Genomic DNA, 20,773 nt, shown 5'->3' on the forward strand with positions numbered 1-20,773 from the left:
TGGTATTTTTTAATGGTATTGCATTCTCTTCCCAAGACGTGGAGTGCAGTTGTATGGACAGATAAGTAAGCAGACCTGAATTTGGGACATCATAAATGAATCACCTCCTTTAACCACCATTTATAGTAAATATGGGAGACTGCCTGCCATACATCTGAGATCCCCATAAACCACCAGGACAAAAAATCTTTAGGAAGAAGTAGTAAGATGCAAATAAAAATGTATAAACTGACAACAGTCCATATAAATGTAGACATTCACTGAGCCCATAGCAACACCATTAAATGATCAAGGAGCTTCAGGATACCATGTTCAATATGCAAATTCCCCAAGCGAAAGCATCTTCATTCCACATTTGCATTTGGAGACAAGGCTGTATTAATATACCATCATTGAAAATTGTTTTTGTATCAACACGTTTTCCTCTCACTTCTCCTGGTTAGAGTTGTGGAGGCCCAGACGTCCTCCAGCGTGTGCCGAGTCTGCTGCAGGGTCTCCGCCCAGTTGAACATGCAACCTTAGAACCTGTCCAAACCACCTCAGCTGGCTCCTCTCATGACCCTACTCTGACAGTCACCCCAGTTACTGAACTTCTTGCCCAATCACACAGGGTCAGCTCTGCGAACAATCCTCATTCCCGCAGTTTGTATTCACAATCTCACTCTTACCAAATCTACGTTACATTATCTCACAATCTCATGTTACCAAAGCTCATGACCAAGGGTGGGGACGGGGATGGTGATCAACCTATAAACTCAGTTGACAGGTCCCACTTCATCACCATGGACCAGATCAGAGTCCACAAAACCACTGCCACCGCTCCAAGCCACCTGTAAATCTCAAATTCTCTTCTTCCATCACTTATCAACAACATCCTGCGATACTTGAACTTCTCAATTAAGGGCAGCATTTAAACTCTGCTCTCGCTGCCATTATATAGGGACCAAACAGCATGCAATAGCAGCCATGGTACACCATATTTCTGTAGCACCTTTGCACAACACATACCCAGGGACACAGTTGTATAAATTTTCCAAATCCACAAAACATGTTTAAACTGAATCATCATACTTCAACTCACCCTCCAGCAACTGTGCCAGGGAGAAGAGCCGATCTACTGTTCCACCGCCAGGAAGGACTCCGCATTGTTCCCCCTGTATCTTTGGCTCAACTGTCGGATGGCGTCTACCCTCCAGCACAGACCTTACCTGGGAGGCTGCAGTGTGTGATGCCTCTGCAGTTGGTACTTCTGGTCACCTTTTTTAAACATGGGGACCACCCACACCTGTCAGCTATATTAACCATGCTATCCCGACAATGTCCAGTGCTTTCAACATCTCTGGCAGGACTCATCAACCCCAGAAGCTTAACCACCACAGTGGCTTCAGCAACAATGATGGAACCTCATCCCACCAGATGTGTTCAGCGCCGTCTCCTGAGAGGAGAGCATGTCCACCGGGTTGAGGAGTTCCTTAAAGTGTTCCTTCCACTACTTTGACATTTTCCACAGAAAAGGTCATCACCTCCCTATTCCTGCTTATCACAGTCTGGGCAAATTCATGCCGTCACTTTCTGAGGTGTCAAATGGTTTGTTAGAATAGCCTCTAGGCCAGGGGTGTCCAACTCCGGTCCAGGTGGGCCGCAGGTTTTCATTCTAACCCTTTTCCTAATCAGTGACCAGTTTTCACTGCTAATTAACTCCTTTTCCCTTCATTTTAATAGCCCTGTTTTTAAGGATTGAGTCCTGTGAATTGATTTGTTTCTTCATTAAATGGCAGCCAAACAGAAATGAGATGTGAAACGAGCCAACAGGTGACCAGCTAAACTGGAATGTCAAACTCCAGCCAATTTCACTCCGACCAGATTCTTAATGAGAAGCCAATTCTTGCTGTTATTGAATTCCATGACTTGTTGCTGCTCTCATTCTGCCACAGCAGACCACCGTCAAGATATTTTGGTGACCTGAGCAGACCAACATGACCGAGACCTTCACCTTTCTTTATTTTCAGGTTAGCTGGTCATGTGGCAGCTTGCTTTGCGTCTCATTATTGTTTGGCTGCTCATTAAGGAAAAAAACAACTAAGCGGTCCGAGTCACGTCAATTAAAACTAAGGCAAAACAAGTTAAACAGCAGCAAAAATGGCTCACTAATGAAGATGGTTAGAAAGAAAACCAGCAGCCACTGCAGCCCACCAGGCACGGTGTTGGACAACCCTGCTCTATCTAGGCCATCCATAGCCTCTCTAAACTACTTTTTGATTCTGCAACCACTTTTGCATAAGTCCCCATTGCTTCTCAGTACTTCTCAACAAAGATGAGAGATCTCACAGAGAACATTCCCCTGTAGGCCACCTTCTTCAGTCTGACAGCTTCCCTCATCTCTGGTATCCACTATTGTGCCTTAGGGTTGCCAACATGAGATGCCCCAGCTGCCTTAAGACGGCAGCTTTTAACAGCCGCTTCCCATAATTGAGGTCTTGACCAGGGTACAATGAGACAATGGCTATGATGACTTCACTCTGTACATGGGAAAATGTTTTCTCAGAGGTTGAACTCATCGTGAATGAAATCCTCAGCCAGACATTCCAGCCAGACAAGACACCCTAATTGTACATCTAAGCATCCTCGGTCCATCAGGCCTTCACGCGTAACTACGAATTCAACTCACTACCAAATGGTGATGAATTGACAGCTCTGTCCCTTCTCTTCACCCGAGTGTCCAAAGCATATGGCCTAAAGTCAGATGACACAACTACAAAGTCCATCATCGACATTCGGCCCAAGATGCTCCCCTACCAGGTACATTTATGAACCTCCTTTTGTTTTAACATGGACATGACCTGCACAGAAATCTAATGGCACCTTACCATTCTGGTTCAGAACCGGCAGGACGTTTCTCCCAAGAATGACTTTCCAGTTAACTGCGTCATTCCCAATGTGAGCCCTGAAGTTACCAAGTCAGTGTTTGGCACCCTTTCATGCACTTCACCCACATTTTCGTAAGAAGACTGAATTCTCCAGAACAGATATCACTGGTCAACAAACATTTTGCTACTGGGATTCTTTCACCTGTACTTTCAAATTTCACTTGCTGACTCCAAATCTGAAAACTGTTTTCGCCCAGCACATCCCATTTTTTACTTATGATGTTCCAGGTCTTGGACAACTAGGGTGACTGGACAGTAAAGGCGATGCATTTCAGCATTTAAGAAATAAGTTTGGTCTCGAGAAAAGTGAAGCCAAAAATCACTGAAGGTGTTTTTGTTGGCCCTGAAATCCATGAACTGATGCTTGATGATGAGTTCAAAAGGAAACTGAAACCAACTGAATCAGCACCCTCATTCGTGCGGATTATCCAGAATTTTCTTGACAGTCACAGAGCAGAGAATTATACTGAGCTTGTGGAGAATCAGCTGAAAGTATATCAGCTTACGGGAGCCAGAATGTCACTGAAGACGCATTATTTACATTCTCGACTTTTTTCCACCAAATATAAGCAGAGATGAGTACGGGGAAAGATTTCATCAAGACATAAAGGTGATGGGAAACTGATATCGGGGAAAGTTCACTCCGAGCCTGATGGGTGACTACTGCTGGTTCTTGCAAAGAGAGATGGATGTGCAGTACAAGCGCGAAAGCGAGTGCCTCCAACATTTTTGGGCACACTGAACTCACTTTTATATTGAGGTAAATTGACATAAATATACTTTAACGTGTCTCTGGTATCATCTTCTGGTTTGTTTTCAGAATAAACGCATCAAAACAATTTTGGTGGGACAGAGTTCAAACTCCAGATATCGTGTTGATACTGTATATTATATTGATATTCAAAAGTGTCAAAACGTCAGTGATGTGTATTGCTGACGTGCTAGCTTAATTCCGATTTCATATATGAAATCAGTGTAAAAAACTTAATAAAGAGCTGCTCTGAAGTTCCCAGAAGCAAATAAAAAATATTTTTTTGTAGACTAGTGTATTTAGTGCAAAAGCACAGTCAGAATTTTTCCACTCTGCAAATTGTAGCCACATTGAGGCAACCCCCTCGTCCACAGGAAAAAAAATCCCAATTGCAGAGTCGTGAGTGGGGGGTTTGTGAGAATCCTCACACCCACCCGAGGCCTTCTATACCTTAGAAATCCAAAGGAGAAACATCTCCACTGATCAAGATGTTTGACTCCAGAACCTGTGCTATATGTGGAGGTGGTGCCAACTATATCTAGCTGGTACCTTTGCACCCCTTGCATCACCTCCGTCTCCTTTCCCTATAGAGAGGTCATTTTCCAAGTTTCCGAGGTCTGTCTCCACTACCAGGGTCTGGTCTCTCTTGGTCTTTCCTGCCTAATCGTGCAACTCAACTGGCATCACACCTGACCCTAACCTTTCATGTTGCAGGTGGTGTGGCCATAAGACAGCTCCACATCACTGTTTTCTGGTTCACCCGAGCGCGCCAGCCCCTTGGAATGGGCCCTGATAACCATTTCCCAGGCAAGGTACAGTGTTTTTTTTATTAGTGATTTTTAATTAAAAGCAAATAACAATCCATACAATCAAATCAATCTTAACAAAACCAAAACCCTGCAACAGAAAGAGCCAGCCATCAAAGCAAATCTTTGAAAGCAGCAAGGAGGGAGGAATATCCTTTTCCCCCGATATAGAAGCTTATTCTAAAATGTAATTCATCAGATCCTGCCATATTAAAAAAAAAAAAAGGTTTGAACAGATCATCAGGGTGAGAATTTGATTTTTTCCCAATTTCAAATAACATAAGACATCACTTACCCACTGACTTAAAAGTGGTGGGGTGGATTCTTCCAGTTGAGCAAGAGAAGTCCACATGCTAGTGGTGAGGTAAAGGCAATTCTGATGTGTTTGTCCTTCTCCACTGGGAGCCCACCAAACACAGATGTTGAAGGGTTAGGAATGACTGTGACACCATGGCTGTCCGAGAGGCATTCAAAGAGTTTTGCCCAAAATGATCTTAATATGGTGCCTCCCTAAATAAAACATGTGGCCCAGTGAGGCTGGAGACTGACTGCAACATTCACAGGTTGAATCTTGCCCTGGATACATTTTGAATAGTTTTAATTAAGATAAATACACTTGATAGAAGATTTTAAGTTGTATAATTGAGTGCTTTGTGTGTATGGAGCTGGAGTGTATTCTGTGCATGGCTGCCTTCCACTCCTTTTCTGAAATTAATTAATTCTATTGTAGATCAGTCTTACGAATGTCCATCAATTTGTGTTGATTTCAAGGTCTTTTATGGCCAATATATTTGCCGCCCAATAATAACATTGAAAGTTAGAAAGTGACATGCCCCCTTCTGCTTTAGGTTGTTGTAGAGTCACCCTTTGGATGCATGGATGTTACAATTCTAAATAAATGAGGTTATGATTTAAATCCATCCATCCATCCATTTTCCAACCCGCTGAATCCGAACACAGGGTCACGGGGGTCTGCTGGAGCCAATCCCAGCCAACACAGGGCACAAGGCAGGAACCAATCCCGGGCAGGGTGCCAACCCACCGCAGGTTAATAATTGTGGGAAACCAAATAAAGGTCAAGTGAACAACAAAATGTACAATGAAATATAAGATTTGGTTTAGGAAAAATATTGAGATGGTCAAGTAAATAAAGAATGTACCAGAAGAAAGGTTGATGTAATATACAAAACGTACTGAAGGATGACTAAGAAATCGGCAGATGTCCTCTAAACTAGAATGGACAGTTGTTATATGCACAGAAGTGTCTCATCTCAAAAGGTTTAAGAAGAACCAGAATATAATATAATAGACTTTTATTCTATATAAATATTTGGGTGTAAACCAAGGAACCAACCAGAGTAAAATGTATGCATTAATTGACACTGTATGTAAATTCAACAGCTTACAAAATGAACCTCTATCCTTTGTTTCTCTGACCATTCTGACCAGGCTGTAACAGACTGCTTTTGATGAATGCTCCCTCCAAGGCATTTTGCCGAGGAGTAATTAAAAGATACAATGAGCAGTTTTCTCCTCCGCGACTACTGAATTGTCCTATTAGATGATGGTTGTTTCTTTAACAAGATGTTAAATTTTGACCACAACATTGGGATGGTTTGAAAGAGAAAAAGAAGCTCAAGAAGATGTCCATCTTAACAGTGTTGATTCTCCCTGCTAATGTGAGATGGAGGGTGAAGTACACTGTTTTAATATGCACTGTCATGAGGGTCAGAAGGCTAGCACTCCCCATGAGAAGGATGGAAGAGGTCCTAGTGGCTTTACAACACATATACGTTAAAGGAATATATTTAATTTGATAAATGACTTGCCTATCATACATAGATTACTCATATACACCATATAAAACTAAATACCGTATTTTTTGCACCATAAGACGCACCTGACCATTAGACGCACCTAGGTTTAGAGGAGGAAAACAAGAAAAAAAATATGCTGAACCAAATGGTGCACTAATATGTTTAATAAAATATAGCAGAATAATATTTCAACCATGTAAATTCAACAGCGGTATTAAGAAACATCATCACTGTCATTAACAAATAAGGAGAGACTTTAAGGTTCAAGCACTCTTCTAGTTTTATGGAAACCCCAAGAACTCCTCATCGCTAGTGTCAGAATTTATTAAGCTCAGTTGCTCACAATCACTTTGCAGGAGCACGTACCTATCATCACGCGGCATAACCTGTCCAAAGCCACCAGGAGACAAAGCACGTTTGGACCAATGCTCCCTGAAGTTACGTATATCACCAGTCTAGTCCCATCTATATTTGTAATGCCACAAAGCCCTTCATCTCGTGTTTTGTTGTGGATTTCCAGTTTGAAAAACGAGAATGCGGTGCAAGCACAGCCCTCGATTCAAAAAATTGCTCTGCATACCTGTTTGTCTCGTCTGACAGTAGCTGAAAGGCAGCTTCAGGAAAGAACAGCCTGAAGTAGTCCAGCGGCTGGTAATCTGTCGAACCCGACTCAGTGATAATGCGCAAAACATCGTCTGCTGAGTATTTTGTTTTCTGCACTCGCTTCGCTCCCTCATGAGATGTAGATGCTATCTTGCCTTTGTTTATATTTGTTTACATTTCGCAACTCACGCGCGCGCAAGGATTAGATGCCGAGTCAATGAGTCTAACATTCCTCCAAGCACAGAGGGAATGCCTGTAACGTAACAGTGAGTTTTGTCGCCCTCTACCCCTGGATGTCGACTTTTGTCAGGTAATACACATCATGGTCTGTGACGCAATATTCGCTCCATAAGACGCACAGACATTTCCAACCTTCTTTTGGGGAAAAAAAAGTGCGTCTTATGGTGCGAAAAATACAGTATGTAAAGAAATGTATAGAACTATGAGAAAGCTAAATGGGGAAGGGAGCAGCCAGCCCTGGTTTACAATTTTCCACAAGGTGGCTTGTAAGGCAGTCTCTCTAAACACACACAATGGGCAGACTTGTTCTAGCTGGTCATTTGAGTTTTCACTCCCACGAATCATGATGTTTTCATCTTTACTGCAGTCAAATAAGAACACATACAAATAAGATCAAAAATTATTTTAATTCCCATAATGATAATAAAAATAATTCCATGAATTCTGTAAACCATTGCATAAATGCTATAGTGTAAAAATTTTAACAAGTGTTAACAATTTTAAAACAATACACTAGAAGAAAATGATTATGCATTATAAATAATACCTTCTACTTAAGGAAAAATCCATTCAGGTCTCCAGTCTTTCTAGACTTTTCTTCTAAACCAAACAAAGACTTTCATAAATTAAACACAAGAGAATCCCCATTATATGCTTTTAAGGTTTCAATTTGACAACACATACACAAAATTAATATACTGACAATATTTCTAGAAATATTTAAATACTATTTAGGATGTGAACTATATGCCAATACATAATAAAATACGGGATATGTTTCCATTTCTATCATTAAATGTCTATTCCAATTTTATTCTATGCAAATAAACCTAAGAATTGCAGTTTGGAATTTTTATAAGAACTTAACACCTTTCTTTTTTCTACAGTCATTTCTACTGTAAAGCCCTGAGAAAATCATCATATTTCCATTTTGTCTTTTATCCCCAGGCTGATATAGATGCAGATACAGAACTGCCATCACAATATGTTTCGGTTTATACCATTTATAGAAACACATACTGTATAGAATAGCCATTTAATACAAATTAATGCTACATTTTAATAACTCAATGCTATACTCTTCAATTAAGAGTGGCTTTTCTCCAATTTGACAATGGTACATTCAATGTTCAGGCTTTAATGATGCCAGATTACTAATACATACATTTGTTTTCAGGAACATGATGCTCCTGGATTTTTGGATATTTTTCAAGAAAGACATTGTCAAAAATACAAAGTTTAATTTTAATAATTTATGCTTTGATATACTTTGTTTTAAAATAATTCTATCCAATGTATACATATATATATAGAGCGAAAAAAGATTATTTTTATAAGGGATGGCATAAAGGTAATCCAAATACATAATATATAGAGAGAGAAAAAATGATAATGTAAAAACACAAAACAAATTTATGTGAATGCAGATTGACCAGACCTTATACAACAGCTCCATTACATTTAGTTTACAAGCTGCTTACACTGAGAATGTATTACTGGTGCTTTCTTTTGGTTTCCACTGACTTCTCTTTAAAGCTCTTATTAACATTATTTGAAGTGCTTTGAAATATAATACATTGTGTTGTATTTTTAATTTCCAACATCTTCTAATTGGGCCAACAGGGTGCAATACAATAATAAACAGGGTGCAACAGAGAAACTTACAGTTGCATCCTTCTAATTCTCTCTAGTTGCCTTCTTACTAAGTAGTCAACCATAAAACCCCAGCTACAACAACTAAAATCTTACCAAATCCAGGCACCAAAACCCACTGGGCTTTTGCATAAAATAAATATAACAACCTATAGCAGCATTTCAAGCTCACAGGGTTTTTATTGCATTCTTGAATAAATCTTAGAAATTACTTTCTCTAAACAACCTCCAAAAGAATCCCATTCACAATGTGAGATGGTCTGCTCTGTGTGGAGATCAGGAATGCAGCTCAAAATTACACATTTAAGTAAACTTCATTTAGGACTAGCGATGGAGTTGTTGCTCTGACTGTACCCAACAAAACAGAAGAGAACAAGTGTACATTGAAACTCTTTTATAAAACACTAAATTTACTCAAATAAATACACAATTTTTCTATAAAAAGCAGATACACATTTGCATAAATAAAAAAACAGCGGATTACAACTGAAACAACCCCTTGTACAGCCTTTCATATAAACAACAGTAAACGTTTCAAAGTGGGTCTATTAGGAAGCTTTTAGAATTCATTACAGAAATATTGAGATCTTTGTGAAAGCATGAAGACCGCCAGAGCAAAATAAAATAAGAATGTGAATGGACTGAAAAGTTTTCAGAATTAAGTTTTGAGGCACTGTTTTTAGGAGGGATTGTTTCCAAAAATGAAGTGCGTGTACATGTCAATCAGTAATGGTAAATTAAACATATAAAAGTATGCATAGATACAAGTATAAAGGTCAGCATTCTTGGTGTTTGACTGGTTTAGCATGCTGCTACTGTTGCTACTCTTTTCCAGGTGGTGGAGATCTCCCAAGATGACAAGATGTGGCCCTGTAAGATAATCTCACTATGCTTCAAGACTGCACTATTTCTGCAGCATCTAACAATTTCCACCTTCAAAACAAGCAATTTTATTTTGCCAAACTACTAGCTGAAGGCAGAAAATATGTTTGACAAACAACTTGGCAACTGGCCTCTCATCTTCTTGTCATTAAAATATCGTAAAAAAGGGGATAATGCAGCTTTAAATGGGTATTCAGTGGAAATGAAAGAAAAGCACCCGGATTTTCAAATACAGTTACTCCTGAACACAAAACAGCAGTGCACAACCATTAATACAAAATACAGATTAGAAGGCTTACAATAAGTGACACTTTAGCACAAAAAATAAAAAAGAAACAATAAATAGTACTGTCATAAGTACTTAACTAATCATTGATCCTTATGGCCTCATAAGAATAGGAACACAAATTTAATTTCTTGCTAAATACTTCAATGTGAACTGACAAATTCAATCGCCCTGTTTGCATCTGACTGAATGTGCATCTTCTTATCATACTTTATGTATCTTCTTTGTGTACAAAACAAAGTAAAATAATAGCACACTTTGTTATTCTTATAAATACACAAGTTAATTTAAACACAACATAAAATTTGGTCATTTAAAAAAGTCATTTCTAGCCAGTTCTTGCTCAGAATGTCTAAGAATGTTAAAAATGACAGAAAACATCATTGTAAAACAGCAAAGATCTTTGGCAAAAAACTACAAATGGGTAGATGTCCATTGACATTGACAGCAAAAATACATAGCAGACACATTCCCCTTAAATGGGCACACAATTCTGCATGCCCGTATTCCCAAAAACGAAATATGCTATACTGTATTAAGACACGTGGTTTAGAGAGCGGCCTTTAATTAAACTGTATAATGCTAATAACAGAAACTGGGTTAACTGCTTTGGTTACATAATTAACAAACAATAAAATGGCCAAATCATCCGCCCTCTATATTCTTTGCAGGAGTGTTCTTGAGAATACTTTACAAATGCCAGGCTCTCCACATTTCTCAAGGTATAAAAGGGACTACACTACTTCAGAGGCCTAGCTAGAAAAATCGGCAACTGAAAATAATTTAGAGGTATGGAACAGTCATTAAACATACCTGGCTAAACAAATAGCTCTATGCAATTTAAATATGTTTGCCTGAGGTTTCCAGTCATTTGTTCACTTTAAACTTCTTGTTTAAAAAAAGAAATCAAATCACCTAAGCCTGCTGAATCCCTTCAGCTGAGCTGTTACATTATATATTAGCTATACCATTTGCTGTTAATATGAATGGACAAATCTATGCACACAAAAATAAACAAATGAACACTAATACATGTTGTGAACACAGTAGTAGGTCATTGAAATTTGTTTAACCTAAACATTTTACACGGTCATATTTGACAACACATAATACATATAAACACTATTAATTTTGTCTGTTAGGACAGTACAGTCATCACTTTATCAAAAGTGTACAAACAGTGCCAGTTCTTACATATACAGTAAAGATTTTTTTTTTCCTGAATTGTAAACTCCTAACAAGGTAAACTGTAGATGGTCAGATTTTCTTTTCCTAATTCTTATTGATACTGTAAATACAAAACTTAGTATGACTGTCACAATGCACCATTGCCTAATGAACGCTCTTCAGAAAGGTAACAGGATTAAGCTTGAGATCTAGAAGTTTACAACTTGGCTTCCACTTACATTCTCAATCATTAAAATATTTCCTTATTGAGTCTGTTACAAATTAAATACACTATCTCGGATTTTTTTTTTTTTTGCAGAATTTGGTACAAGCTTGTAAACACCTGTATCCATTTTATCACAATCTTGCATTAGCAATAAATGCTGTAATTCAATTTTGTTGAAGGCAAGGCACTTAAAATGAGTGGCCATGTAGCAGTTACACTCACAATAGTTTAGAGATGCTAGGAGTTATACAAAACAAAGTTTTAATAAAATAGCCACAGACTACCGCAACAGTGCTGTATGTGGCAGCAAGAAGTAAAAAGCTGGTTCCTCCAAGAAAACAAACAACTAGAAATGGCAATTTAATTCCTAAATTCTTTAGCATATGTGCCTTAATGATATCATTCTAACTGCTGGTTATGCTTGTAAGCATTAAAAGTTTGCACTTAATTTTAAATTCAAAAATGTAAAAATCCTAAGCAAGTTCAACAATACTATTATTCATTTAATAAGTACTATTTTTAGAATATGAAAATTTTAACAATATATCTACTATACCATGATTCAACAGTAAGAAACTGAATATGAAAAAATCTATTATGTTTCACAGTACACAAACTAAGCTTCATTATAGCATATTTAGAAGAAACAAATAAGGGAAAAAACTACCTAAGCAGCTTAAAGCAAATTTCTATTATAACCTCTAACAAATCCCAATGTTAACAAAGTGCTTTTACAAGAAAATGAACCTTCTTCACATAAATAGTAGCGATAACCATGTTAGACTGATACACTACCTGGGAGCAAAAGCCAATAAAATGAAATGTAGAACATTAAAGAAGAGAAGGGAAAAATGAGTCCCTTCCCCACTAAGACTTTCTGGAAATGCAGAAGACGACAGCTAAAACAGGCGTAAAAATAAAAGCATTCTACCAAGCAAAACGCTTTGTCTTAAACTTGAGCTTTAGCAGTATCCTTCTGCTGAGTGTTTTGCATGGGAAACATCATAAGCAAGTGCAAAACTAGCCCATGTGTAGGAAGAGCTTTAATTTCAACCTCTTCACTACATGCAGGACACATGACAAAAGGGGCAAGTGGTTATGGGTGTAAATATTCCAAACCTGCCAAGTGCATAACAGCATGCTTTATGTCAAAGATGAATTCCTTCAGAAAATGCTGCACATCTTTGACATTGCATAACATGTAGCATCCTTATTGAAGGCATCAATGTATCAGTCTAACATATTCAATTATATTAAAAAAATTATCAAATCTAGTTGCAATACTGAAAACACAAAATGCTATGTTTAAACGTTTAGCATTATATATATATATATATACACATATATATAGATATATATATATTAGTAGTTCTTCAAAGGGCTATATCAAGAAATAGTACCTTATATTTCATTATATCACCACTTCAAAATTTTTGAATTACAGTAAGGACATTCTGTTTTGCTAGATGCGCAGTTTTCACAGAGTACATAATGCTGGCATGGTTGTAGAACTATGCAACGATCATGATTTTGGCAAACTATACATTTCTTTGACTGCAGCTGATAAATAACCTGCATAATGACAGAAAAGAATTGTTAGTTGGAATCAATAACAACAATACTTAATAATGTCATTTTGCTGCACAGGTTTTTCCATCTTTACTGTTTCGCAAGATGATTTTTTTTTTTTTGGTATCAGAAATGAATACAACAAAACTGTACCCTATTGGAATCCATGGGGACCTGACCAAGTATAAAGAGAGCACAAAATTAGTATGTACTATTTTAACAATTGCACGTCTATCTGGTATCATGCAAATTTCATGCTCAAATTTGAAAAATGTAGGAGTGGTGAAGCAGCCAAATTATTCTGAGTAGTTGGTGATCCCATTAATAATGCAACTTACCAACAAAACTATCATAAGCTAGGATAAATTGCCTATTAAGAATGTATGCTTACCCCATCTATCAGGTCTATATCAGCTCTCAGCTGGCTCTGAATGGAGTGAAGCTTTGGTAAAGGAAGTTTATTGATATCTCCATAACTCTGTAAAAAGGGCAAATTAGGAGATCTGCACATTGTGTCAAAGTCCTCCTGTAGTTTCTTTAGCTTATGTTCTGCTTCCTCCTTTTGCTGTATGGCTATCTGAAGCTCTGCCTCGGCTGATTTTGCTTGATCTTTTGCTTCTTGAACTTCTTTCTGCCAAGCATCACAAGCCTGAGAAGAAAAATAATGCGAGATGAAATAGAGTTGTGTCTATAAAGTATTCTAAATTACTTAAGAATGGTAACAAGGTGTCACTGTATTACATTAAAAATATATACAACAAACTAGTCTGTTTATGTTAAATTAATGCACATTTTCGGGACTACTTCTTCAAGTAATATTACACATTAAAAAGACAGTCTAAGATTCAATCTTTGTAATGTCAATCACATGTAAGGTTAAACAGTGATGTTGAATTTTCTATCTAAAAGCGTAAAGGAAGTAATCTTTATAATATACTTTAAGTAATGTAGCAACAATACACGATTTAATATGTGCATATTTCAAAAAAGGCAAAACTACCTGGTAGTAACAATGGGATCTACCCAAAACATGAGAATTTTTTTGGCAATGCCATGCAATCTTAAATTACTAGACCCTTCAATGAAAATCTGTGATCAAAGCCAGAAGCCACTTACTTACAAAGACAGCATCTGTAAGTACTCTGTTTAAAAATTAGTCTAGATCTTCTTTTAGAAGGTAAACAATGCCCCCTTGTGGTTTATCAACTCTATTTCAAGTGCAAGTTTCTTGCCACATGTGTTTGAAGTGAATTTCTTACCTTGAATGTCTGAACAACATGAAATATAACACAGAAATATAAAATTGTACACATTTTTTCTGAAACTACAAAACTTTATGCTAAAATCAACATCTTCTCTTGCCTGGAAAAAGAAAGCACTTACAATACAGATAAGTAACAAAAAAACTGGCTAGTGAATTCACACACAATACTGTTATTATTCAAAAGGGAATGCACAGCCTAGGACATTTACTTTACAGTATTAAAAGGCTGAGGACCGACCTGTTTAACTTGCTGCCAGGAATCCTCCCATTGTTTAATCTTTCTTTTTGCTTCATCGAGTTCCCTTCTGAGTTTTGTGAGGTCTGTGCTGTTTGAAGTTGTTGTCGTCACATTGCTAAAAACCGGTGATGGACTAGGAGAGAAGCTTCCACTTGCAAAATCCCAAATGCTGCCCGCACCACCATTTAAACCTGAGACAAAGACAAGGACGAAAAAATATTGAATAAGCAAGTAGAATCTTGGAACTAAACAAGAAGAAGTAGGAACATGTTTTCTTTTTTGGTAGCACCTTTCATAACGGAGAAACAATTTCAGAGTGCTTATACAAGTAGAATACAAATGTTTAGATAATCTAATGCTGCAATTTGAGTCAATAAAGATTAAGTGACTTTAACAGGACTATATCATACATTGAATTAACTGGGTGAAGTGAACTTTATCTATCCATCCATAGGGTCATGCTGAAGCTGGAGCATAACAAAATGAAAGGTAGTAACAATCCCTGGACAGAGCACTAGCCAAAGCAGTGGTAGCAAAAATACTCACTTATATACATAGATACACTAGGGACCAATTTAGCATCACTAATCCTCCTAACCAACATGTCTTTACACTGTGAACGGAAAAAGAAGCACAAGGAGGAATCCCACAAAGACATGGGGAGAACATGTAAACTTCACACAGGAGTACCCAGGATGTGAACAATGGCCTCCTTGTTCTGAAGCTGCGACCAAGTGAACTTTATTTGCAACCTAACTACTTAATCACAGAGCCTCTGTAACAAAGCTACACTAAAAAGTACACTTAAAATATTTTTACTTTTATACTATGAATTTATAATACAGAAACTTACAAAATTAAACCACAGTAAAAGAGCCAGAGTTAAAATTTATTGAAAACAGAATGTAAATGCCATAGCCGTACCTAAGGAGTTCTGTGAGGATGCAGAAGTGCCTAAAAGTCCATGATCTGAAATGCCAGTCTGATGTGACTGCTGTTGTTGATGTGGGGCCATTCCAGCAGAAAGTAATGACTGAGAGAAGGACTGTGACAAAGAGCTTAGTGGAGACGCCGACAGAGAAGATGAAGAGTGCAGTGAAGAAGAACGGGCAAGAGAACCAGGTATATTTACAGGAGCAGAACCTCCCAACAATCTCTGACCTGCAAAGGGAAAGGAAAGTTTTACTGCATCAAAAATATGGAATACAAAATTAGCTATCACACTGTACTGAACCTTAATAGAGATGAGAAATCAAACACAATGCTTTATTACTGGAAAAAAAGACTAAGAAAACATTATTAACTGGATTGAAATCAGGAGCTCAACTATGCCAATCTAAGACAGTCTCCCCCCTCACTATTTATTTCATGTCGGTTTTAAAGAAAGTGTTTCATGACACACTCTTGGACAAGATGAGACACTGACCAATATGTATGGTGGCATACATAGACAAACAACGTAAAATGCTTCTACTCAAAGGTCTGCAGTTACATCACTAATGAATGTGAGTGAGCCTCTTCCAGAGCTGGGCACATAAATTCCTGCCATGACACTAGCTCTATGTGATTTCAAAGATGAAAAGGCATGCTTTGGATTGACACCTGTTACCTGATTACTGTAAAATCTCACTTTAGCCTTTTTCTTGTATGCAGACTAAACAAAAGCAAGAAATCTAACTTTGTAATGTAATACATTTCTAACCTGCTTAGTATTGAACAGGGTTGCGGTAAGTGCTGAATCCTAACCCAGCCAGCATAAGGCGCAAGGTAAAAACAAACCCTGGACAGAGCACCAGTTCATCACAAGGTGAACACACACACACAACTACACACTAAGGCCAATTTGGTACTGCCAATCTACCTAACCTGCACATCTTTGGACTGAGGGAGGAAACAATGTAGTACAATTCCAAGAAAATGCTAACTCAGCATTTGTGTGAATAATCCTGGAATTGTGCAAGTTGAAGTACTTTTATATTTACGTGCTAAGCATGCTAAAGTATAAAAAAATGTCACGACGATCACAATAACTGATGGTAATGCAATGATGTAATTCATCAAGACACTCTGTGATGATGAATGCGAGTTTGGGACTAGTGCTAAATATTTTTTAAGATTGGCTTTGCAAATGGATGTCTTTTCAGATGTTTTATTAGAAATAACACAGTGAAATGATACGAAAATACAATGTTAGTTTTGCCAATACTGTGATAAAAACATATCAAAGGCTGTGGTTTAATATTGTATCAGTGCTCTTGTAAGACCCAACAATTCACACAAATACTTACTTGATAATCCAATATCGCTATTTTCTGTTTCTTCTAGTTCTTTATCAAGTGATGCTACGTTGATGTCACTAAAATTCAGATCTAGAGCAGAACCTAAAAATAAGTAACAATGTGTGAACAAAATGTTAAATCAAGGTAAAATAGTAGTACAACATTTTACTTTGCATTCAAAGTTTAAAGCAGTTCAAATAAATTGCAGGCTGTTAGTATTGCTCGATGGTATGCATACACAGAGACGCTTTGCATATTGCATTTTATTAAACCCTGCACACTGAAATGATCACATCTTATTCAAAAGGCATTTACATAACATATATCCCACTCAACACTCATGTTTCTACTTTCCCACTTTATAGTATACCTCACATCTTCCAAAACACCTTGATGTTTGTAGACTGTAGAGTAAGATCCCTGTAGTGAATAGAGGAAGATTGTTTCCTGACTTATTTCAAATTTAGACAGGTGCACTTTTCTTTTTTGCTCAGTTTTAATCCAGATATACAGGTAAATGGTTAGACAATAAACAGCACTGCTATGGCAACTGGTACTATAGCATTTGCTTGTTAGCTCTGAATCCTTCTTCAGCAAGAATGTTGGCAAGTCAGGGACTATCTGGACCCTGAAGGATTAAATCAGTGAAACAATGGGATCTTAATGAGCTCAAACTGAGAAAAAAAGAGAGCCTCCTAGCCTCTCTCCTCTCCACCACCCCCAAAATACAGAATTTAGCTTATTTAAAAAAATAAAAAACACATTAAAAATAGAAGATAGAGATGCTGCATCACAGACTCTGCTCACCAGCATTGATTTCCAGCCCTGCTGACTCACGCTGCTGCTATTGTCACTACCTCAGTTGCTCCTTCACACGCCCATTTAAACACATACTCCTCCACATACTCTATTTGCTTACAACAAACCCTCATCAGGTGGGGACAGGACTTGCAGTAACAAAGTATAGGCTTCTTCCCCTGCTAGCAGTCTATTCCCGATGCAGTATATTTCTAGCACTATGGAAACTTTTTTACTTTGAACAAAAATACATTTAAAACAAACTCTGAACATCCAACATCGGAAGTATTCATATTTACCTATTACTGATTCAACAGTATTGCTGCCAGGATAAAAAGGTGTCGCTTTGGCATTCATTGTTGAGAGCGTGGTTGGGGAGGAACTGTCTGATCCAATACTAGATGCTAAGCTGGAAGTTATACTAGATGTGATGCTTGATGCCAGTGGGTTTGCCACTGAAAATACACATATAAGGTTCTAAAAATAAAGAAAAAAATCAAGTCTTATTTTAGCAAAGAGAATGCTCATATCCAGGGCACTTCTGGACTGTGGTTGGACTAAAAACTTCAATTTATAGATACCTATTCTCTAGATATCATCACTCGAAAGTCTGTTAGCTTACAGAATGTATGGCTGATTGATTACCTGTTTGTCTTGGTCATTCAGTTTTTGACTATTGTCCAGTGAATGGCTTTTCAGACTCTTTGTCTAAAAGCAGAACAGAAAAAAAGTACAAATTATAGCAAAAGTGAAAAATAGCCATTCAGTAAGAAAAATATACATATATATATATATATATATATATAATTCTATCTAATTGTTAGGGAATTTTTGTTTCTTAGATTGTTTAAACCACTTTAAACTGAAAAAATCCTATTTACATTAAGAGATACTAAAAATTTTTTTAAAGTCACTGTACATCCTCACTGATCATACTTAAGTTTTGTTTTCAAATTCACATGATAGTCGCACATTGTACTCTTCACTTCCACATCTTTATTATTTGCATAAATAAAGTTTCCGTTATACCTTGTCAAATCTATTAAAATCTCACAAAATCAGATATGGCAGTCATTTACCCATACTTAGTGCAAATATTCAGTATTTAATATGCGACATAAAGAATTATTGTAAGTGAAGATGTATCAGGACATAGTTCAAATGTTTCACAGTCTGTGGTTTTATGAGAATATACAGTGCATATTGTGAATATGAGTGAAGCGCTGGGTACTTATTACATTCCTGACACTTGGCATACCTGACTGTATTTCTTATACCCAGCAATTACAGGACCTAAAACCTGATACTGGGTGCTAGATCCCTCATGAGTGAAAAAAAAAAAAAAAAAAAAAAACACAAATGCATTAATAATATTCTTTTGTGCAAATGTGTTTTATTTTTTGATGGAGAGTTCGAAGGAAGCAAGGCAATCTTACTACAACAACACGAAAAGAGAGCTATATCCAAAGAGGGCTATTTTTAAGACTTTGAGGAAAATATTGAATTTTTGTTATCAAATTATGATTAAAATAGTGAGCAGATAACATTAACCTGTAGCAACAATAAGCGGCATCCACTGTTACCCATGCCTTTACAAATTATGAACAACAGGCGTGCTGGTGTATAAGTGAAGGTCTTGTGTTGTATCCCAATCAGAAAGAATCAACATACCTGGCTAGATATATTTTCTCTGCATACTCCATACTGGAACTTCACATTTTTTAGTAACTTGGTACATCTATACTGGATATACTGTACATTTTACAGAACCATAAACTTTGTAACCATAAAACATTAACTACTTTAAGGAATGAGTATATACATCTAAAGGGTTACCAATGATGCCTCATAGCTTCAGGCAACTGAACCAAATACCTGCCTGGGCACTGTATGAATGTAGTTTGCAAGTCCTTCTAATGGTATTGCTGGTTTTCTCCACATAACAAAGACATCCACGTTAGGTTAATCAATGACTCATTTGGCCCTGTGTTAAAGAGATCTGACTGTGTTCCTTGCAAGGATATTTTTCAGAAGCCTGTGGACCTGCTTTAAAATAAGTGGGTTTAGAAAATCCATCTAGTTCCCAAACCTGCTTTTTACTTCGTGTTCCTTGAAAGCTAATGGAACTCCATTGGAGAACTTTCTGATTTTTGATTTGATATACTTCATTAATTGCTAAGGAGAAATTGTCTTTCTACATGACCTTTGGTAGTTAAGATAGGTTAGCCATTGTACAGCTCTCCTGGAGCAACTTTTAGATTAATTAAGGGACTTGTTCAATAGCCCAACAGAGTAGGATCCATTCTGGTAGTAACAGAATTTGAAATGACAAACATTGATACTAGTGCAGATTCATAGCCGTAGAGCCACCACTTTACATGACAGACAACAATCTAACTATAATAAACATTAGATTCTGCGGCAGTTCCTAAAAGATCTGCATTACAGACTTCACCTACTTTTGCACATGAAGGAATTCTTTTAATTATTATTTTATTAAATATATGTATCAGTTATTATATAGTCATATGAAAAAGTTTGGGAACCCCTCTTAATTCTTTGGATGTTTGTTTATCATTGGCTGAGCTTTCAAAGTAGCAACTTCCTTTTAATATATGACGTGCCTTATGGATAGATAGAAACAGTCGTATTTCAGCAGTGACATTAAGTTTATTGGATTAACAGAAAATATGCAATATGCATCATAACAAAATTAGACAGGTGCATAAATTTGGGCACCCCAACAGAGATATTACATCAATACTTAGTTGAGCCTCCTTTTGCAAATATAACAGCCTCTAGAAGCCTCCTATAGCTTTTGATGAGTGTCTGGATTCTGGATGGAGGTATTTTTGACCATTCTTCCATATAAAATCTCTCCAGTTCAGTTAAATTTAATGGCTGCCGAGCATGGACAGCCTGCTTCAAATCATCCCATAGATTTTCTATGATACTCAAATCAGGGGACTGTGATGGCCATTCCAGAATATTATACTTCTCCCTCTGCATGAATGCCTTTGTAGATTTCAAACTGTGTTTTGGGTCATTGTCTTGTTGGAATATCCAACCCCTGCGTAGCTTCAACTTTATGACTGATGCTTGAACATTATCCTGAAGAATCTGTTGATATTGGGTTGAATTCATCCGACCCTCGATTTTAACAAGGGCCCAATTCCCTGAACTAGCCACACAGCATGATGGAACCTCCACCAAATTTGACAGTAGGTAGCAAGTGTTTTTCTTGGAATGCAGTGTTCTTCTTCCACC

The 20,773-nt window shown here is 37.3% G+C and overlaps 1 protein-coding gene and 1 pseudogene across 3 annotated transcripts in view; one reads left to right on the forward strand and one right to left on the reverse strand.

Moving 5' to 3' along the window:
• Positions 1–6,197: 6,197 nt before the first annotated feature.
• Positions 6,198–6,319, forward strand: LOC114661449 (uncharacterized; annotated as a pseudogene).
• Positions 6,320–7,532: 1,213 nt separating this feature from the next.
• unkl (unk like zinc finger) overlaps positions 7,533–20,773 on the reverse strand; it is a 114,106-nt gene continuing 100,865 nt past the window's right edge. For all 3 annotated transcript variants that reach the window (XM_051933966.1, XM_051933965.1, XM_051933964.1), the window contains 7 exons: positions 18,152–18,214; positions 17,806–17,983; positions 16,718–16,810; positions 15,354–15,590; positions 14,430–14,620; positions 13,319–13,576; positions 7,533–12,930 (listed from right to left, as the gene is read on the reverse strand). In XM_051933966.1, coding sequence (XP_051789926.1) covers positions 12,775–12,930; positions 13,319–13,576; positions 14,430–14,620; positions 15,354–15,590; positions 16,718–16,810; positions 17,806–17,983; positions 18,152–18,214 — 1,176 coding nt within the window. In that variant the 3' untranslated portion in view covers positions 7,533–12,774. The remainder of the gene's footprint in view (positions 12,931–13,318; positions 13,577–14,429; positions 14,621–15,353; positions 15,591–16,717; positions 16,811–17,805; positions 17,984–18,151; positions 18,215–20,773) is intronic.

The sequence above is a fragment of the Erpetoichthys calabaricus genome, chromosome 11 (genome assembly GCF_900747795.2).
Source record: "Erpetoichthys calabaricus chromosome 11, fErpCal1.3, whole genome shotgun sequence".
Taxonomy (NCBI): domain Eukaryota; kingdom Metazoa; phylum Chordata; class Cladistia; order Polypteriformes; family Polypteridae; genus Erpetoichthys; species Erpetoichthys calabaricus.